The sequence below is a fragment of the Filobasidium floriforme genome (assembly GCF_021052385.1).
Source record: "Filobasidium floriforme strain CBS 6241 chromosome Unknown HD553scaffold_25, whole genome shotgun sequence".
NCBI classification, from domain to species: Eukaryota; Fungi; Basidiomycota; class Tremellomycetes; order Filobasidiales; family Filobasidiaceae; genus Filobasidium; species Filobasidium floriforme.
This window is the reverse complement of record NW_025763646.1, coordinates 520,135-535,132: the sequence shown is the minus strand read 5'-3', so window position 1 is coordinate 535,132 and position 14,998 is coordinate 520,135. Positions and strand designations below refer to the sequence as shown.

At 54.6% G+C, this 14,998-nt stretch overlaps 3 protein-coding genes across 3 annotated transcripts; all 3 read left to right on the top strand.

Moving 5' to 3' along the window:
* Positions 1-432: 432 nt before the first annotated feature.
* On the top strand, positions 433-2,718 carry HD553DRAFT_345737 (uncharacterized protein; the record flags this gene model as incomplete). Its single annotated transcript, XM_046183123.1, has 10 exons — positions 433-740; positions 807-999; positions 1,072-1,169; positions 1,226-1,370; positions 1,449-1,555; positions 1,618-1,739; positions 1,811-2,057; positions 2,121-2,195; positions 2,257-2,382; positions 2,460-2,718. The coding sequence occupies 10 exons, from the start codon at positions 433-435 to the stop codon at positions 2,716-2,718; spliced, it is 1,680 nt and encodes a 559-aa protein (XP_046033427.1).
* A 528-nt stretch (positions 2,719-3,246) lies between these two features.
* Positions 3,247-5,112, top strand: HD553DRAFT_345736 (uncharacterized protein; the record flags this gene model as incomplete). Its single annotated transcript, XM_046183122.1, has 8 exons — positions 3,247-3,681; positions 3,754-3,775; positions 3,857-3,868; positions 3,960-4,131; positions 4,202-4,622; positions 4,691-4,720; positions 4,789-4,922; positions 4,989-5,112. The coding sequence occupies 8 exons, from the start codon at positions 3,247-3,249 to the stop codon at positions 5,110-5,112; spliced, it is 1,350 nt and encodes a 449-aa protein (XP_046033426.1).
* Positions 5,113-5,990: 878 nt separating this feature from the next.
* Positions 5,991-14,926, top strand: HD553DRAFT_363342 (uncharacterized protein; the record flags this gene model as incomplete). Its single annotated transcript, XM_046184027.1, has 34 exons — positions 5,991-6,150; positions 6,236-6,338; positions 6,399-6,477; positions 6,543-6,665; positions 6,737-7,038; positions 7,103-7,168; positions 7,240-7,388; positions 7,452-7,750; positions 7,811-8,112; positions 8,182-8,262; positions 8,338-8,573; positions 8,641-8,958; positions 9,258-9,704; positions 9,785-9,856; positions 9,917-10,141; positions 10,219-10,290; positions 10,355-10,590; positions 10,659-10,764; positions 10,827-10,928; positions 11,006-11,134; positions 11,194-11,265; positions 11,339-11,958; positions 12,535-12,798; positions 12,866-12,936; positions 13,002-13,069; positions 13,132-13,346; positions 13,421-13,517; positions 13,584-13,599; positions 13,677-14,043; positions 14,111-14,131; positions 14,207-14,292; positions 14,368-14,457; positions 14,513-14,648; positions 14,728-14,926. The coding sequence occupies 34 exons, from the start codon at positions 5,991-5,993 to the stop codon at positions 14,740-14,742; spliced, it is 5,745 nt and encodes a 1,914-aa protein (XP_046033425.1). The 3' UTR covers positions 14,743-14,926.
* Positions 14,927-14,998: the final 72 nt, after the last annotated feature.

The following is a 14,998-nucleotide window of genomic DNA, read 5'->3' as shown; positions in this document are numbered from 1 at the left end:
AACACCCAAGTACCGTCTGTATATCTACCCAGTCTCAAGGCGGGATGGCACAGCGCAGTGTTGACGTCGACCACCCTTTTGGAAAATGGAACAGGATTGGGCGGGAGGACGATGAGCGCTCGGTGTCAAATTAAGGTTCGCGGGCGCGATCCCAAGTTTCATGCGGAGCGGGCGGGCCCAAAATCCATGAGAACTTCCAATCCGGGAGCGACTTCCCTCATGATTGCCCCTTCAGGCTTCCGACCCCGCCAGTACGTAGGTAAACATGCGAAGGGGGGGGTGGCGAGGGGGGGGGGGGGGGGGGTCCCAAAAGAGCATCGCCATTCCTACTAGAGTGAACCGGGGACGAGTCTTTTTCGATCAAGAGCTGCTCGAAGTTGATTGCACTTACGTTTTCGACCATTTGCTTCTCATCATCGGTCGTTCCCAAACATGTCTGGCAGTACTCACCTCTATCGAAGGCTGCGCCTGATCCTGGGTCTCACGGTCATCATCTCGCTGCTCACCGTTCTGTCCTCGCCATCGACTTTTCCAGCCCTCACCGCGGTCGACATAAGGACGACGCATAGGGTCGCCGCTCGACAGGCGCAGGACCCACAATTCTCGCCCTTCAAAAAGCCAGACCTCTGTCACGGTTGGACGAGCAATGTCACGAGCGATGACGATCCAAAGGGTTGCATGCGAGCCATCAAGTATCGTCAAGTGGAAAGCCTATCGAGGGACTTGCTCCGCGAGATGACGTGAGTAGCCTTTGCTGAGAGGTTGGAGTGATAAACATACAGATCGTCTGAATCCGGTCTGGATAGATGGTCCGACAAGTTACGCAAGCGGAATGTCGAAGCCATTGAGCGGTTACAGGCGTGTCTGGGCGGTGTAAACGTTACGAAAGAGGATTGTCCGGACACCACCTTTACCGTGATCGTCGGATCCTGGTGGTGGTGGGACATGGCGTTGACCGACGAGAGCGAGTCAGGAGAGACGGTATGGATGAGAACGATAGTGAGTGTCGGGGCAAAGGGAACGGCTTGATCGATCGTTCAAACTGAAGCAGTACACTGGCGCCTCTTCCAGACAAACGTCCTATCCGAGCAGGGCTACACGCTATTGTCCTGTTCCCACTACTTTTACGATCGCCTAATCGAGCTCCATCACGCATTACCGGACGTAATGTGAGTCGTTTGGGTCAAACCCTGCTCGAAGGCTCAGCTGAAACGTACGTCTGCAGTTCGCTCATCTGGGCGGAGGATCGCATCGCCGTGTCGTGCATTGCCGATCCACGCTGCGTGCAGGGACACGCCGAGGCAGTCGATCTGCCTATCGAGCAGCGTCCTGGAGACATACCGTTGTGGAAGATCTTCACGTTGACCTATGTGAGTCTTAGATGACGGTCGGTCGATCGCATCCACCTTCTGACGCGTCCGGCATGACTTGTCGCTACACCCGAGCAGTGGGGCGCAAGACCATCCACCCATGGAAAGCAGAGTAACGAATGGGGCAACACGCCAGAGTTGGGCGAGTTTTCCTACAACCCGCTCGGGAACGCCTGGACAATCTCGTCGGTATCTCGTGACAAGTGCTGCGACGTCCCCTCACGGGTTTTGACACCGATATTTCTAGGCCGTGGGACTATCCCGGACACACCTACATCCCGCTAAGTATCGAGAGGGAATGTACAAAGGCAACGGTTGTTCCACGAGATCAGCGGAAAGACCAAGCCTTGGTGTTGGCCAAATTATTCAGTGAGCGTACAGTCGGTTCCAACAACCATCCCACCAGTCCAAGCTGACTCTGCCTCGCTGCCTCGCGATAGACTACTTTTACGCAGAGACGTTTACGGAAGCCTTGAATCCTCGACTATGGGCATCTTTCGAAAACACGACCGGCCTCAAACCGATAGGCACTGCTGTCAACCTCGCCAATCGACACTTTGAAGCCCCTGAAGGACTTATCAATCTCGGTTCTCTGAGTAGGTCAGATTACGATCGGAAATTGGCAGAGTCCAAAGTCCTCTTGGGGATCGGCCGGCCAGAAATCTCTCCCAGTCCCTACTCTGCTCTGTGAGTCGAGTCGTCAAAGCAAGTGTGTGATAGGTTACCGTCTAAGGTCGAATCGTTGCACAGCTGCCAAGGCGTACCAGTGGTCATTCCTTACTACGGGGATTCGCCAACACCTCCCGGCTGGGACCTATATCATCAGTAAGTCAAAACCCGAGGAAGCGACCCATGCACATGCCCAGACTAACCATCTCGTCGGCAGGGAACTCGCGCAACATGGACCCGCCGCGCTTCTGGGAGAGCCCTATGTCTACAGTTATCATTACAAGGACACGGAAGAGCTGTTCGAAAAGCTAGAACGAGCCAAAAACACGCCCATCGATCGATAGTACGCGGGAATGACCGGTCGACCATCATACTGGAACCTGAACGCTAACCTACAGGCCTGCCCTACAATCTTTGCAGTATACCCTCCGGTATGACCTTTAGGCGCGCTCAAACTGCTACGCTTGATGTCGTCGAGCGTGACTGGGAGGCCGAGGCGAGCGCGATCATTGGGATGAAACAAGCGGGTGAAACCACTTCCGCGCGCCACACCCTCGCGCTGCCAGACATGATCATCGAGCGCTGTTTCAAGAAGGGCAACTGCGTTCGCTTGAGCGCAGACAACAAGCAGGTCAAGACTCGAACAGACGCTGTCCCTACGTCTTCGCATACTTTGTAAAATTCCTATAGCGTATGTTTCCGGGATGCATAGACTGAACGCCATGTTTATTACGAGCGATTGCCCGATCGAGACATTCCACACAAACACACGCTCGTCTCACCACCCGCGCGCGCTCCACCGCGGCTCCGACCAACGGGACCAGATGCGCGGGCAACCTACCGGACGCATATCTCGATTTCTCACACGCTGCCATGAGTCCACCCGTCGTCTGTTTCGGGGAACCTGATGTGCTTCCTTATACTACCGCAAACCGTTCACAAGCGTTCTCGAGCGGTTGTCTCGCACTTTGATCGCAATGCGCGCCACTCAGCTGAACGTTTCGGACGTAATATATACGGTTTGCGTCCCTACCGGGTGGTCTATCTGATCCGTAGACGGTACTGAAAATGGAGAGCGCGCCTGTTGCCTGTATGTAAGAGATCTCCCAGAGAGCCTGGAAGCGATCCATCACAGTCTCGTGTAGTTGAACTCGATAGTCATAACCATACGTACAGTGCAGCAGCACCGATCCTCCCAGCGTTCAACATGGTCTTCCAGAGAAGCACGGCAAAGCGACGAACGGTCGCATTCTTCGGAGCGACCATATCTGTCATCACACTTGCAGCCCTCAGCTATACTCGCATTCACAACCAAACCCATCTTGGCAACCTGTGTGATCACCTGGCTGCCCGTAGCACCCCTTTAGAGGCTGAGAGCGAGAGTACCAACGATGTTCCTTTCACAAAGGTGATCAGCCACGCAGCGGGTTTTACAGTGTTGGAAAATGCATACTGGAAGAACGACACCTGGTATTTCGTCTCTGAACAGCCTTGGTCGTTTCCGGATCTGGCATCCGTGGTGACACAGGGACCGTGGCATGGTTCCACGCCATACACGGATGCCCGGGTGGTACGCCTGATCACACTCGACGAGGCTACCGCCATGGGGATACAGGATCATTCCGAGCTCAAAGGTAGCACGGTGAGTCCTTACGTCGTCTTCTGGGTCTACCCCAAGTGATCCAGAGGGTTTAATGATCGGCCACGTCCTCAGTTGTTTTTCAATGATCGAATCTGTGAGGCAGCGCAGTGTCTTTCGCGATGATGCGCGCAGCTGACAGCCATACGTCGATCCTATAACCTCTCTTCTAATGCAGACCTAGACCACTGTACGTCCATCTCCGCGAGCGACGAACCTCTACGCACGGTGATCGTCGCGCTCATGCCTCTTACCATTCGTCTGCGATGCGGTTCCACCAGTCTATCACGTAGTTGGGGAAATGTTTCTCGGAGCCTGGAGGGCGTGGCAGAGCGCCACCTGGTTCACCTCGAAACCCAACCCGGATATCGCCAGACTCGCCTTTGCTCACGTCGACGATGACACGTTCACGGATCACGCGGGGATGAATCATTACTATCTGGAACGGTTCTTGTGAGTCTGACCATCACGAACATCAAGTTGGCCGAACGCGCCGACCGAAAGTACCTTTTCCTTCGGAAAGCCCAGCGGCCGAGCTCGAATTTGTAGAGAGTTGGGAAGCCCGAGCGAAGACGGGGAAGTACTACCGGTTGCCCAAGGTGGTGATCGCGGATCGCAAATCAGGTCACCGAGGTCCAAAGACAAGGGGCAAGCCGATGGATGATGCGTTCGCGCTGCCGGTGCATGGCGATTGGGTGGCTCCTTTGCGGCAAGCTATCGTTGGAGGCTACACCGGGGCGCCAATGCCTGACAAGGGCCTTCCTGTGATCACCTATCTATCCCGCCAATCGACACATATGAGAAAGATGACTCAGGCATCGCACGAGAACTTGGAAGCGGAACTCAAGAAGCTGGAACAAGACGGTATTGCAGAGTTCAATACCGTCGAATTCAGCGACAAGGATCCCAAGGATTATCAAGCGGCCGTGCTCGCGCGAACGACGGTAAGAGGCAGGGGCGCGCTGTGGTGTCATCGCGAAACGTGCCTGACCTTGTGCAACGTCTCTGATAGATCCTGGTCGGGGTACATGGCAACGGGTTGGTACGTATGAGGATCGCATATTCGAGCCTTGCACATGTCCAGTCACTCATCACAGGTGTACCGATCAGACACACTTGATGTGGATGGTCCCGAACAAGCTCTCCGCCGTTTACGAGCTGCAGCAAAAGGGCAGCCGCGTGGACGACTATTCCATTCTCTCGGAAGCGATGAACATGAAACATTGGATCGTCAACGTAGATACGTGAGTCGCAAGGGCGGCTGACGCTCTGCAAACCACACGATCCTCACTCGGATGTTTGATCATTAGAATGTGTGAACGGCGAGATTGCGGGCCTCGCGGCCTCGACCCTTCGGTTCAGATCGGATCGAACGAGTATACCGTCGATGCGGCTTATCTCGCTCAAGCGATCAGGACCAGATTGGCAGCTTGACTAAAGAATAGAACCGAGACCCGCAGTTGAGAATTCATACCGATGTATTCTGCCCCTCGATTAGATGACTGTATAGGATAGCGATGGCGGTTCGATTCCGAACCGACGACTGCGACCGTGCCTTCCGCGCGGCCCTTGAAACGCGGGCCATGCAGCTTCTTCCCTCGTGGTTTCGCCTCCAGATCGCAACGACCGGAAGGATCCGGCCTCCACCGACCCTGCCAGCTCTGCCCCCTTTGCGATTCGGCAGGGGCTAGACAGGACGATTCCATGTCGGGCGGGGGCTAGCCAACGCGGTTCTACAGCCCATGGCTTTGTGCGCCATCTGATTCGGGGGTACTGTGTCGTGTCTGCTGCTTACTATACTGAACGAGTCAGGAAACAGGGGTCGTACCTCCTATGAGAAACAGGAATGAAGGGATCGGCATTGGCCGATTTACCGATTCGCCGGATGCGTCTTTCATCGAGCATCTCGTGCAGAAAGAACCCTCAAACAGATGATCAGGTACGAACCACGTCCTCGGCCAAGTTGTTTTGTTGTTGATGACGGCAGGGCGTCGACGATCTTATTGGTGCACGCCCTGTACGTCAGGCACTCGATTGAGGAGTTTTTGTTTGCATCGAGGGCATTGTGTTGTTTCGATGGCAAAGGCTCGATTCCACTTGGTCGTCCAAGACGTACTAGAGGTACTTAACATACGACGTATGAGCTCGATGACCTTCTCTACGCCACCGACATAACATACCACAGACATCAGGACGGCTGAGCCATCCCGAATCTGATCTTGGAACGACCCAGGAGGCCGAACACCGAGTGCATATCGTCCACGGGTACCCTCACATCACACTCTCTTGTTTACATTTCACCCTACGACACGATGAGAACGGCTTTCCTAGCTACTATTCTCACTTTCCTGCCTTGTGCTCTTGCTGGACAAGATGCTTGGCATATGGATGTGCTCGGTACACTCGTTCGAGAACAGTTGGATCCCATCGTCAGCCCGAACAAGCAGTCTTCGCATATGCATCGGATCGCAGGTCAGTCTCTTTGTTTAAACAAAGCCATTACAATCACCGTCGGATGATTCGACCGACACATCGTACTGTATCCTCTTTCTATCAGGTGGCTCCGCTTTTGCAGCCAACTACGATTATGAAACTCAACTCACTTCCAGCTGCACGACGAGCGGCCTTACCATCGACAAATCAAACTACTGGATGCCTCAGTCAGCCGAACCTTTTGCCTCGGAGACTCAGTTCCAGTATTAAATTCGCTCGTCACACAGGCTCTACTGGGTGAACAGTAGTACCTCCTTTTATCCTCTAACCTCGGTCAACCGGTTCTACTACTTTCTCGGGCGAGATGTGAGTACGATCAGGCCGCCCTGAAACGCCGTCAACCTGCTGAAAAGATCACGACGTGCCAAAAGGATCCCAACGTCCCAGTCAATCCCTTTCCGAAAGGATTGAGAATCCTTCAAGGCGATCCGAACGCCAAGACATCGATCGGTTGGAACACCTTTCAATGCCAGCGATCAACGACGGATCAATACGTGAGCTGACCGTCGATGATGCGACTGCGAGTCTAGCGTCTGACACCGACGCGCTCGTGTTTGTTGTGTAGAATGGCGACAGTTTCAACTTCGACACCCCCTGCGCTCAGGGTATCAAGACCGAGGTCCGTTTCCCGCCGTGTTGGGACGGAATCAATCTCTACAAGTCCGACGGGTCCCACATGACTTGGCCGAGTATTGCGCCAGGTTTCGGGAATTGTCCGTTGAGCCATCCAGTGCGGCTGCCCCAGATCCTTTTGGAGTATACCTGGCAAGTTCCTGCTTTCGCCCGGGGTATCAATACCAGAGGCAATCTGGCTTGGGCCAATGGCGACACCACCGGATATGGTATTCACGCCGATTTCCAAAACGGGTTAGTTTGACCTGTAGGAAGTATAGCGCTCAATTATCGCGAGCTCAAAGTCTCTGAACTGCAGGTGGGACTACGAGATCTTGAAAGCGGCTCTTCAGGATCCGGCTTGTGTTGGGTTAGGCAACTCCATGTACGTCATGCCCGTTCATCGCCACTTCCGATACTTCTTCAGGCTCACACCAGCTAGGGAAACCTACACAGCGCCATCATCGACTGTCCGACTTTTGCAAACTATGTGAATCTGGCCGCGGCCAAGGCTTGTACCCGCCCCGATCGTGGTTCTCTGACCGAGCCTACCGGCGTCACGGACTGGAGCGCGATCTCCTCGCTTCCCGGGTGTAACCAGCTGTGTGAGTGTGAATGTGAGTCGATGATCACCGGCCGGGTTTGACTGAACAAGACGTCGATATCAGGGGGAAGCACTGGCTCCAAGCCCACTTGCAATCCAGCAGTGCCAGGCCTGAGCGTCGCGGGCCTCACGGGCACAGATGGGCCTTACCTTGCTAGCGCTTACGGTCAAGAATCGAGCTTCAAACTGCCCGAAAACGCCACCGATTGGACTCGGGTCGGATGTTTCTTTTCCAACTCCAATCCGACGTTGGACAATACGAACAGTTTTTACGATGCGTACATGACACCAGAGCGTTGCACAGCGGCATGCGGCAAGACGGGAAAGCCCTTCGCTGCCATGCAAAAACGAGGGGATCCTTATGTGAGTTCTCATAACTGCTCTCACTCGGACGACACAGATGTTGACTTGCGAGCTTTCAAGGTATGCATGTGTGGTAGCGGTCTCTCGAATTTGGCAGCGTTGGAGCCATCTCAATGTACACTTCCTTGCCCAGGCGACGCTTCGCAAACCTGCGGAGGAATGTACTTTTGGGAAGTGTACTACGGCCCCAACACCACCACCCGAGACGGAGGATGCTACATGCCGTCCGCCAACCCGACGTCTCCCGGATTTGACGCAAGCGCGACGTACAGTTTCAGTTCATCCATGATGACCCGATCCGTTTGCTCGAGCGCGTGTCAAGATCGAAAGTCTGACTGGGCTGGCCTTCTGAACGGCAACACGTGAGTCTCGATCAAGGCGACAGAAGCTCAATTCTGCCGAACCCTGAATTGCCTCGATAAACGTTCCAGTTGCTCTTGTGGGAATGGCTACCCTGTCGGAAGCGGTACCTTTTCGCCCGATGACCAGTGCAACACAAAGTGCAACGGCAAGTATCTCAGCAAGAATGACTGAAACATGCTCGATCGAATTGCTCACTCGGCTCTGCGTCTCACAGGTAACTCTAGCGAGACCTGCGGAACGCCCTCAAACCTGTTCATCATGCTGCTCGGGACGTCGAACACCACTTCATCATCCGAGATCGATCGAAAAGACGGGAAGATGGGGTGCTACCTGGATTCCTCGTCAGCAAGAGCTCTGACGGGGTCGACTTACAAGCATCCTTCATTGATGACCCCCGACTATTGTCGAGAAGGATGCCTGGAGATGGGATTCTCCTTGTCCGGTGTGGAAGCAGGGGATAGTACGTCATGGAAATTAGCACCCTTGCCGCTGGAGCTGATCAGGCGACCCCTCTATATGCCCCCCAGCTTGCTACTGTGGGAACGACAACTTGTCCAAACAGATCATGCCCGAAAGCCAATGCGGCCAGGCCTGTTCGGGCAATTCCTCATTGACTTGCGGAAACAGTAACAACATCGAGATATACAACACGTCCAGCAACGTACAAGCTCTGGCAGCTATCAAGACCTCCCGCGCCAGTAACTGGCTCGGTTGTTGGGCCGACTCGCCTGTAGGAACCGCGCTCACGCAATATTCGTACTCGTCCTCGGTCATGACGGGAACCGCTTGCAAAGAAGCTTGTGCAGGATTCGGGTACGCCTTTGCTGGAACGGAAAATGGCAAGAGTAAGCTCTAGAACGGGAGATCCTCTCGCTCCGTTGTTGATGCCTTTCCCCGATTGCAGCGTGTCGTTGCGGTTCCCAGATGCCGACCACACAGCAACAACATTCAGCAACGTGCCTCAGTCGCTGTGCCGGTAACGCGACAGAATTTTGCGGAGGCGGGTTCTCCATCGATCTTTATAAAACCGATGATGTAGAAGTAGATACGAACGGTGATGATCATGGTCTGAAAGGCAAGTCTCGTCCCGGCGGGAACTCTGGGTTGACTTTCGCGGCTCTTGTACTGACGACGTGAATCACAGGCTGTTATACGGACTCTGGTACCTCCCGTACCCTAGGCAGCTACAGCTTTACCAGCTCTAGCATGACCAACACCATGTGCCGGACCGGATGTGCTCAGCTAAAGTATGCCTTCGCTGGTACGGAGGGTGGCAACCAGTGCTACTGCGGGCAAGCGATCGGTAGCTCTGCTGCTCTTCAACCCAACTCTGTCTGTTCTACGGTCTGTGCTGGAAACTCTTCGCAAACCTGTGGAGGTGGTTGGAGGATAAAGGTCTACGCTATCGACGACTACCATGTTCCGATCGAGCCAGAAGGGTCCCTCGGCTGTTACATGACCACGAACCCATCCACCAAAGCGAATGGTCTATCCGCATACAGTTACTCGAACGGAAACATGGACACCAGTCTGTGCAGGCTGACGTGCCTCTCTCAGGGCTATTCGGTAGCTTCTCTCAATTTCGGAAACAGTCAGTAGAGGTGAACCGTCCCAGCGATGCGCGCGCTTACCGAAAATCTTATGCGTATGCTCCTGTCCATCTCACTTTAGAATGCTCTTGCGGTAACGCTTGGGTCGGAGGGGCACAGATCGCGACCTTGCTCTGCGATACCAAATGTGTCGGTACGTGACCATCGGTCGGTCAACATCATAAAACTCTTGCTGACATTGTCGGCTCTCCAGGCAATTCGTCTGAAACGTGTGGCAACGGTTGGGCCAGCACTGTGCTATCTACTGCTGGTGCCGCTTTCGTACCTCCTGCGGACGGAATTGCCGGCTTGCAGGGTTGCTTTGCGGACCCCGCGACCATGAAGGCATACTCGTATACTTCGACCATCATGTCACCAGGACTGTGTGCGCAACAATGCAAGATGCTAAACTACCCTTTGTCGGGTGTGCAGAATGGTAGTGAGTCCGCCAGGACGAATCGGTAAAGTCCCAGCAAGCTCCCTTTACTGATTGACTCGCGGCATGGCTCTCGGCAGACACCTGTTTGTGTGGATCCTCGATGCCCAAGGCTCGTTTGCCGCTGTCATCGTGCGCAACCCAATGTGCCAGTACGTTCGACTTCTCCATATTTCGACGATCTGAAGACGACTCACTTGCGGTAATTTGCCAAAGATGTCGCCAATGTGACGTGTGGGGGAAGCACGACTGTAGCTGCCTATCTAGTGGACCCTCTCGTATCGCAGTTGACAGCGGCTGGACAGCTCATCGGCTCGAACCCTGGTGCTCGTGGCTACATCGGGTGCTATCAGGACGCATCCACCGGTAAACTGCTCAGCGATTGGAGCTACTATACCTCTGGCTTGACGACGCAGACATGTCTGCAGCTTTGTGCTGCCCAAGGATATGCTGTGAGTCTGGATATCCTTACTGTGGCCGGCTGCTATCCGAGCTGACTCTATCGTCTCGACCTTGACAGCTGGCCGGAACGACGAACGGCAAGACCTGTTACTGCGGGAACGTCAAGACTCCCGGTACATCAGGTTTCCTTCGTGCGGATTCGGAATGTGCGACTCCCTGTGCAGGTAAGACTATCGTCGCAGTTCGACGCCGAGTGATCTTAGGCTGAGGTCTCGATTCATAATAGGCAACACTACCGAGATGTGTGGGGGAGGCTACAGGGTTTCACTTTACGATACAAAGGCGGCTAGGGTTTCGACCACTCTAGTCAATCAACCCGGACTTGTCGGTAAGCGTCCAGTGGATTATTGCCTTGCGCACCGGTGTGGAGAGCTGACAGCGATACGGTCGCTGCCCCCACCATAGGATGCTATGAATCAGGCAGTCTTCAGGCCGCTCCACCTTACTCCCTCTACTCGGCCACCATGACCGCTAGTACTTGCAGATCTACCTGCCTCAACCGCGGATATACGACTGCGGCCTTGAACAAGAACAGTAAGCGTGTCTTCCAAGGATACATGTCCGACAAGCGTGTTCACTCGTCTCGTCCTCAGACTGTTACTGTACGACGGCCAAGACGTGGGGAGGAATAAGGCCGCTAGGTGACTGCACTCTCACGTGCCCAGGTGAGAATCAAAATACGTCAGGGTACAGACCAACTCGCGACTGCCATCTGACTAGGGCGTCTCGTTCTCTCAGGAAACGGTGCGCAACTGTGTGGGGGGAACAACCTGTTGAGCCTCTACAACACTTCAGACTCGCCGGCGTCGGGAACAAGTTCGTTCAGCACCTCAACCCAGGCCAGTAGCTACAGTCAAAGTTCCTCCTTGACCACCCGGCCCATCACATCCACACAACAAGCTACTGGCACGTCGCCTTCGTCTGTTCGGTCCGCTACCGGTGTGACCTCGACCATGCGAGGTACCGTTCTGTCTTCGATCTCCTCATTCACCTCGATGTTCTCGGCAACGGCTACGAGGGCGTCTGTCTCGTCTTCGGTATCGTCCACTACGGTGCCATCGAGTAGCTCGGGCTTCACTGCTTCCATCGGAACTGGAGCCGTCACAAGGGTTGCGACAACAGCCGCAACATCCATCCTCTCTCAGGGATCGTCGGTATCGCGCTCAAGCTCCGTAAGCTCCATCAGCTCGGCTTCAAGGACCCAAACGGGTACTGCGTCCAGTACCGGAACGCAATCGTCCATGCCCGTCCAGAACGGTATAGCCTGCCCGCTACAATCGCAGCCCGCGGCGCAGTACATTTACATATATCGTACCGAGACTGCCACCGTAACCGTCACCGCAAGTCCCTCATCGACCGTAAGTCGCACTGCTGGACAGATTGTCGCCATTCGACCCAAACTCACGCTGCTGTGGGACCTCGTTGCAGAGTGTCGGTTCCAACCCTAAGCGTTTCGTCAAGATATCTCGCCCCCGGCGCTAGTGATCTGCGGCTGGTGCTTCGAAGAACGCCCTTGTCCGGCTGGTACGGATAGGGCAAGGCCTTAACTCGGGCTGTGACCAAGATATTGCCCGATAGTGTCACTCTACGGAGTTGTATGTTCCCGACAATGTAGCACAATGCAGCGACCGACGATGAATTATCTGTTTCCGAAGTGATAAGGTTGCTTCCGTCAACGGGATCGGCTTCGGAGGCAAACCTTGTCTTTTGATTCCCTGTACCTGTTCTGCGGGACGGAAACTGACTCGTGGCGGAGCCAAACCCTATATCGCCTGGCTGTCTCTGCCTGATATTTGCCGACCCTGCCCTTTTCGACGGCCCGGCTCACACCGCGATCGACCACAAACATCATCATCATGCATCATCCAGCTTGTTCACAGATAGACGACCTGCACATGCAACTGATGCTAGTTCTCCTTTGACCAAACGAAAAGGCACCAGCTATGGATCTCAATAGGAGACGGAATCGGATCTTGCCATTCGTGCTAGTGGGATTGGTGATACTGTTGGCCGGGCGATACCAATTCGACGGCGGTCCGAACACGCCTCGACGTGATTTCGAGACGGCCTTTCCACGTCCCCAATGGGCCTCGGACCATCCGAACTACCATTCGAGGCATCTGGCCGAGAACGAATGGAAGATTAGGAGGATCGCAGCATGTGTCGAAGCGAACAACTGCCCGCCTCACCGAGACGAGGTGAGCAGCATCGCAGTCGTCTACCCCTTCCCACGTTGTATCAGCTGACCGAGATCATCGAAGCCAGGTCATCATCATGGCAAGTTGGCATTGCCATGTTGCGCGGTATGCTGGGTATAGAGGGGGAGAAGGCGTCTGGTGCGGGGTCTCGGTCGGGATATATGGCTACGTCCTCGGTCCGACTGACCATCTCACCTCTGCAGGTGTCTAGCTATCGTCGACTGGCTGGAGAGAGCTGGATATACCCTCCTATGGGTTTCTGATGACTACGGTAAGCGACACTGACGGGAGCCCCTTGCGACGATCCTTCATTGATGAATATGACCCCTGAAGAGGAAGCTCGGAGATTACATCTACAGATTCCCGATCTCACCAAGGTCCGTCTCGCATGGATCGATAGTCCTGCTCGAATACCTTCTGATATCCCTCGACCCTCGTCATGCTTTCCCGTCAACTTCCGGGCACAGATGGTCATCGGAGGCGGCGAGCAAAGGGCCAAAGACGTCTTCAAGACAAAGCAAGATCCGTCGGGCATACCAGCGTGGAAAGTGCGTATCTGACAAGAACTCGCCGGTAGACACGCCTGGTTCATACCTGACCAGCTCGATTTGGGCGTCGTCAGCATATCGATTTCTACTACTTCCCGACGCAAGACAGGAGCCCGATCTCGGATGCATGGATCATCTGCGCAGAACCAGAAGCTTTCGAGCCGGGACGGGGTGAGCCGCGCAAGCGTTCGCAGTGTCCTCTGCATCTTTGCTGACCGTCGTCAAATCCTCAATCAGGCTTTACGTACATCGGGTGAGTCTTCTGTGATCGCCAAACTCGATATACTCGCCGAAGGCTGAAGAGCTTACTGCTTGCTTCCTGGACGACAGGTACCCACTGGTTTGCAACACGTCGCAGGTGGTCCCGTATGAGAAGCGATCCAATCGAGTCTGGGTCTTGACAAAGCGACTACAATACTTTTACTCTGTCGACCCAGCTTGGGAACCCAGCTTTTTCCGCCGCGCTCATGACGTATTGAGCAAAGAATTCCCAGACTTCGAGTTCGTTGCCGCCTATGTCGACGATCGCTCCGAAGAGCAAAAGAAGAAGAATCCGGAATGGGTGGCCGTCGACGGGGTTCGGAACCTAGGCTCGTTGAATGCGGATCAGTTTCAGCAAGAAGTTGCTGCATCCAGGACGATGCTTGGCATTGGATCCCCCGGACTAAGTCCGAGCCCGCACATTGCCTTGTGCATGGTGAGTCGGAAGCACGTCGAATCGATGAGGCCTGACTGATGAGAGGTGCGTGCACTGTCTTCCCCAGGGCGTATCGTTTATCAATCCGGTAAGTACCTCTCGCTATGAACGATCTCGGGGTATCGAACACCCGGGCGGAACTTATGCTGTCCAACCTTGACAGTTTGTACTCCCCGGATTCGGTACTATGGAGGATCGCCGAAGCTGGCGGTTTGCTCAACATGCTACCATGATGCGCCTGGACCCTCCGTGAGGAATACGATCGAGTCGAGCTCACTCAAAATCGCCTAGACTGACCTCCCGTCCCTTCTTGCCTCGATTTAGCTTTGTCTGGCACGCGCGACGATTCGTGTTTGAAGAGTTCCTACAGGCTATCAGAGAGTCGCTGCAGACTCCCACACCGAGGCAAGTCGAGTATCGCATTGTCCACTCGGCGGCGACGAGATTGACGACGGACTCGTTGCTTCAGTTACCAATGGCCTCACATGACATTAGAAGCCTTTGAAGAGCGAATGCACAAGTTGACCTCGCGCAATCTTTCCGCCGAAGCAGAAGTCATCTTCCAGCAGGCATCAGGGGACAACACGGACGACCCGAGGCGAAAGGTGAGCGAGCGCGCGCTCTACCCTGAGATTTTCGATCAACTCTGGGCGAATCTGATCGGTCGAAGCTTTATCACCTCAGTACTGGGTTTTGTGATCGACGAGATTGGGGTACCAGATTTGTATCGCCTTTTGAAAATGCTCTCGAGGGTCTCTATCTCAGACGTCTCGGGCCAGGTGGGCGAGTAACCTCTGAAACTCGATGCCATCTTTCCTCCTACTCTCGGCGCACGGCAGGCATACTTGTCTCGAAGCCTTTGTAGTTGGTTCGCAATGGCCCCATCATGATGCGAAAGAGTTCGAAGCATGCTCGAGGGAGGCCCGGATCTCGTAGTGTCACACCGCTTGCATAT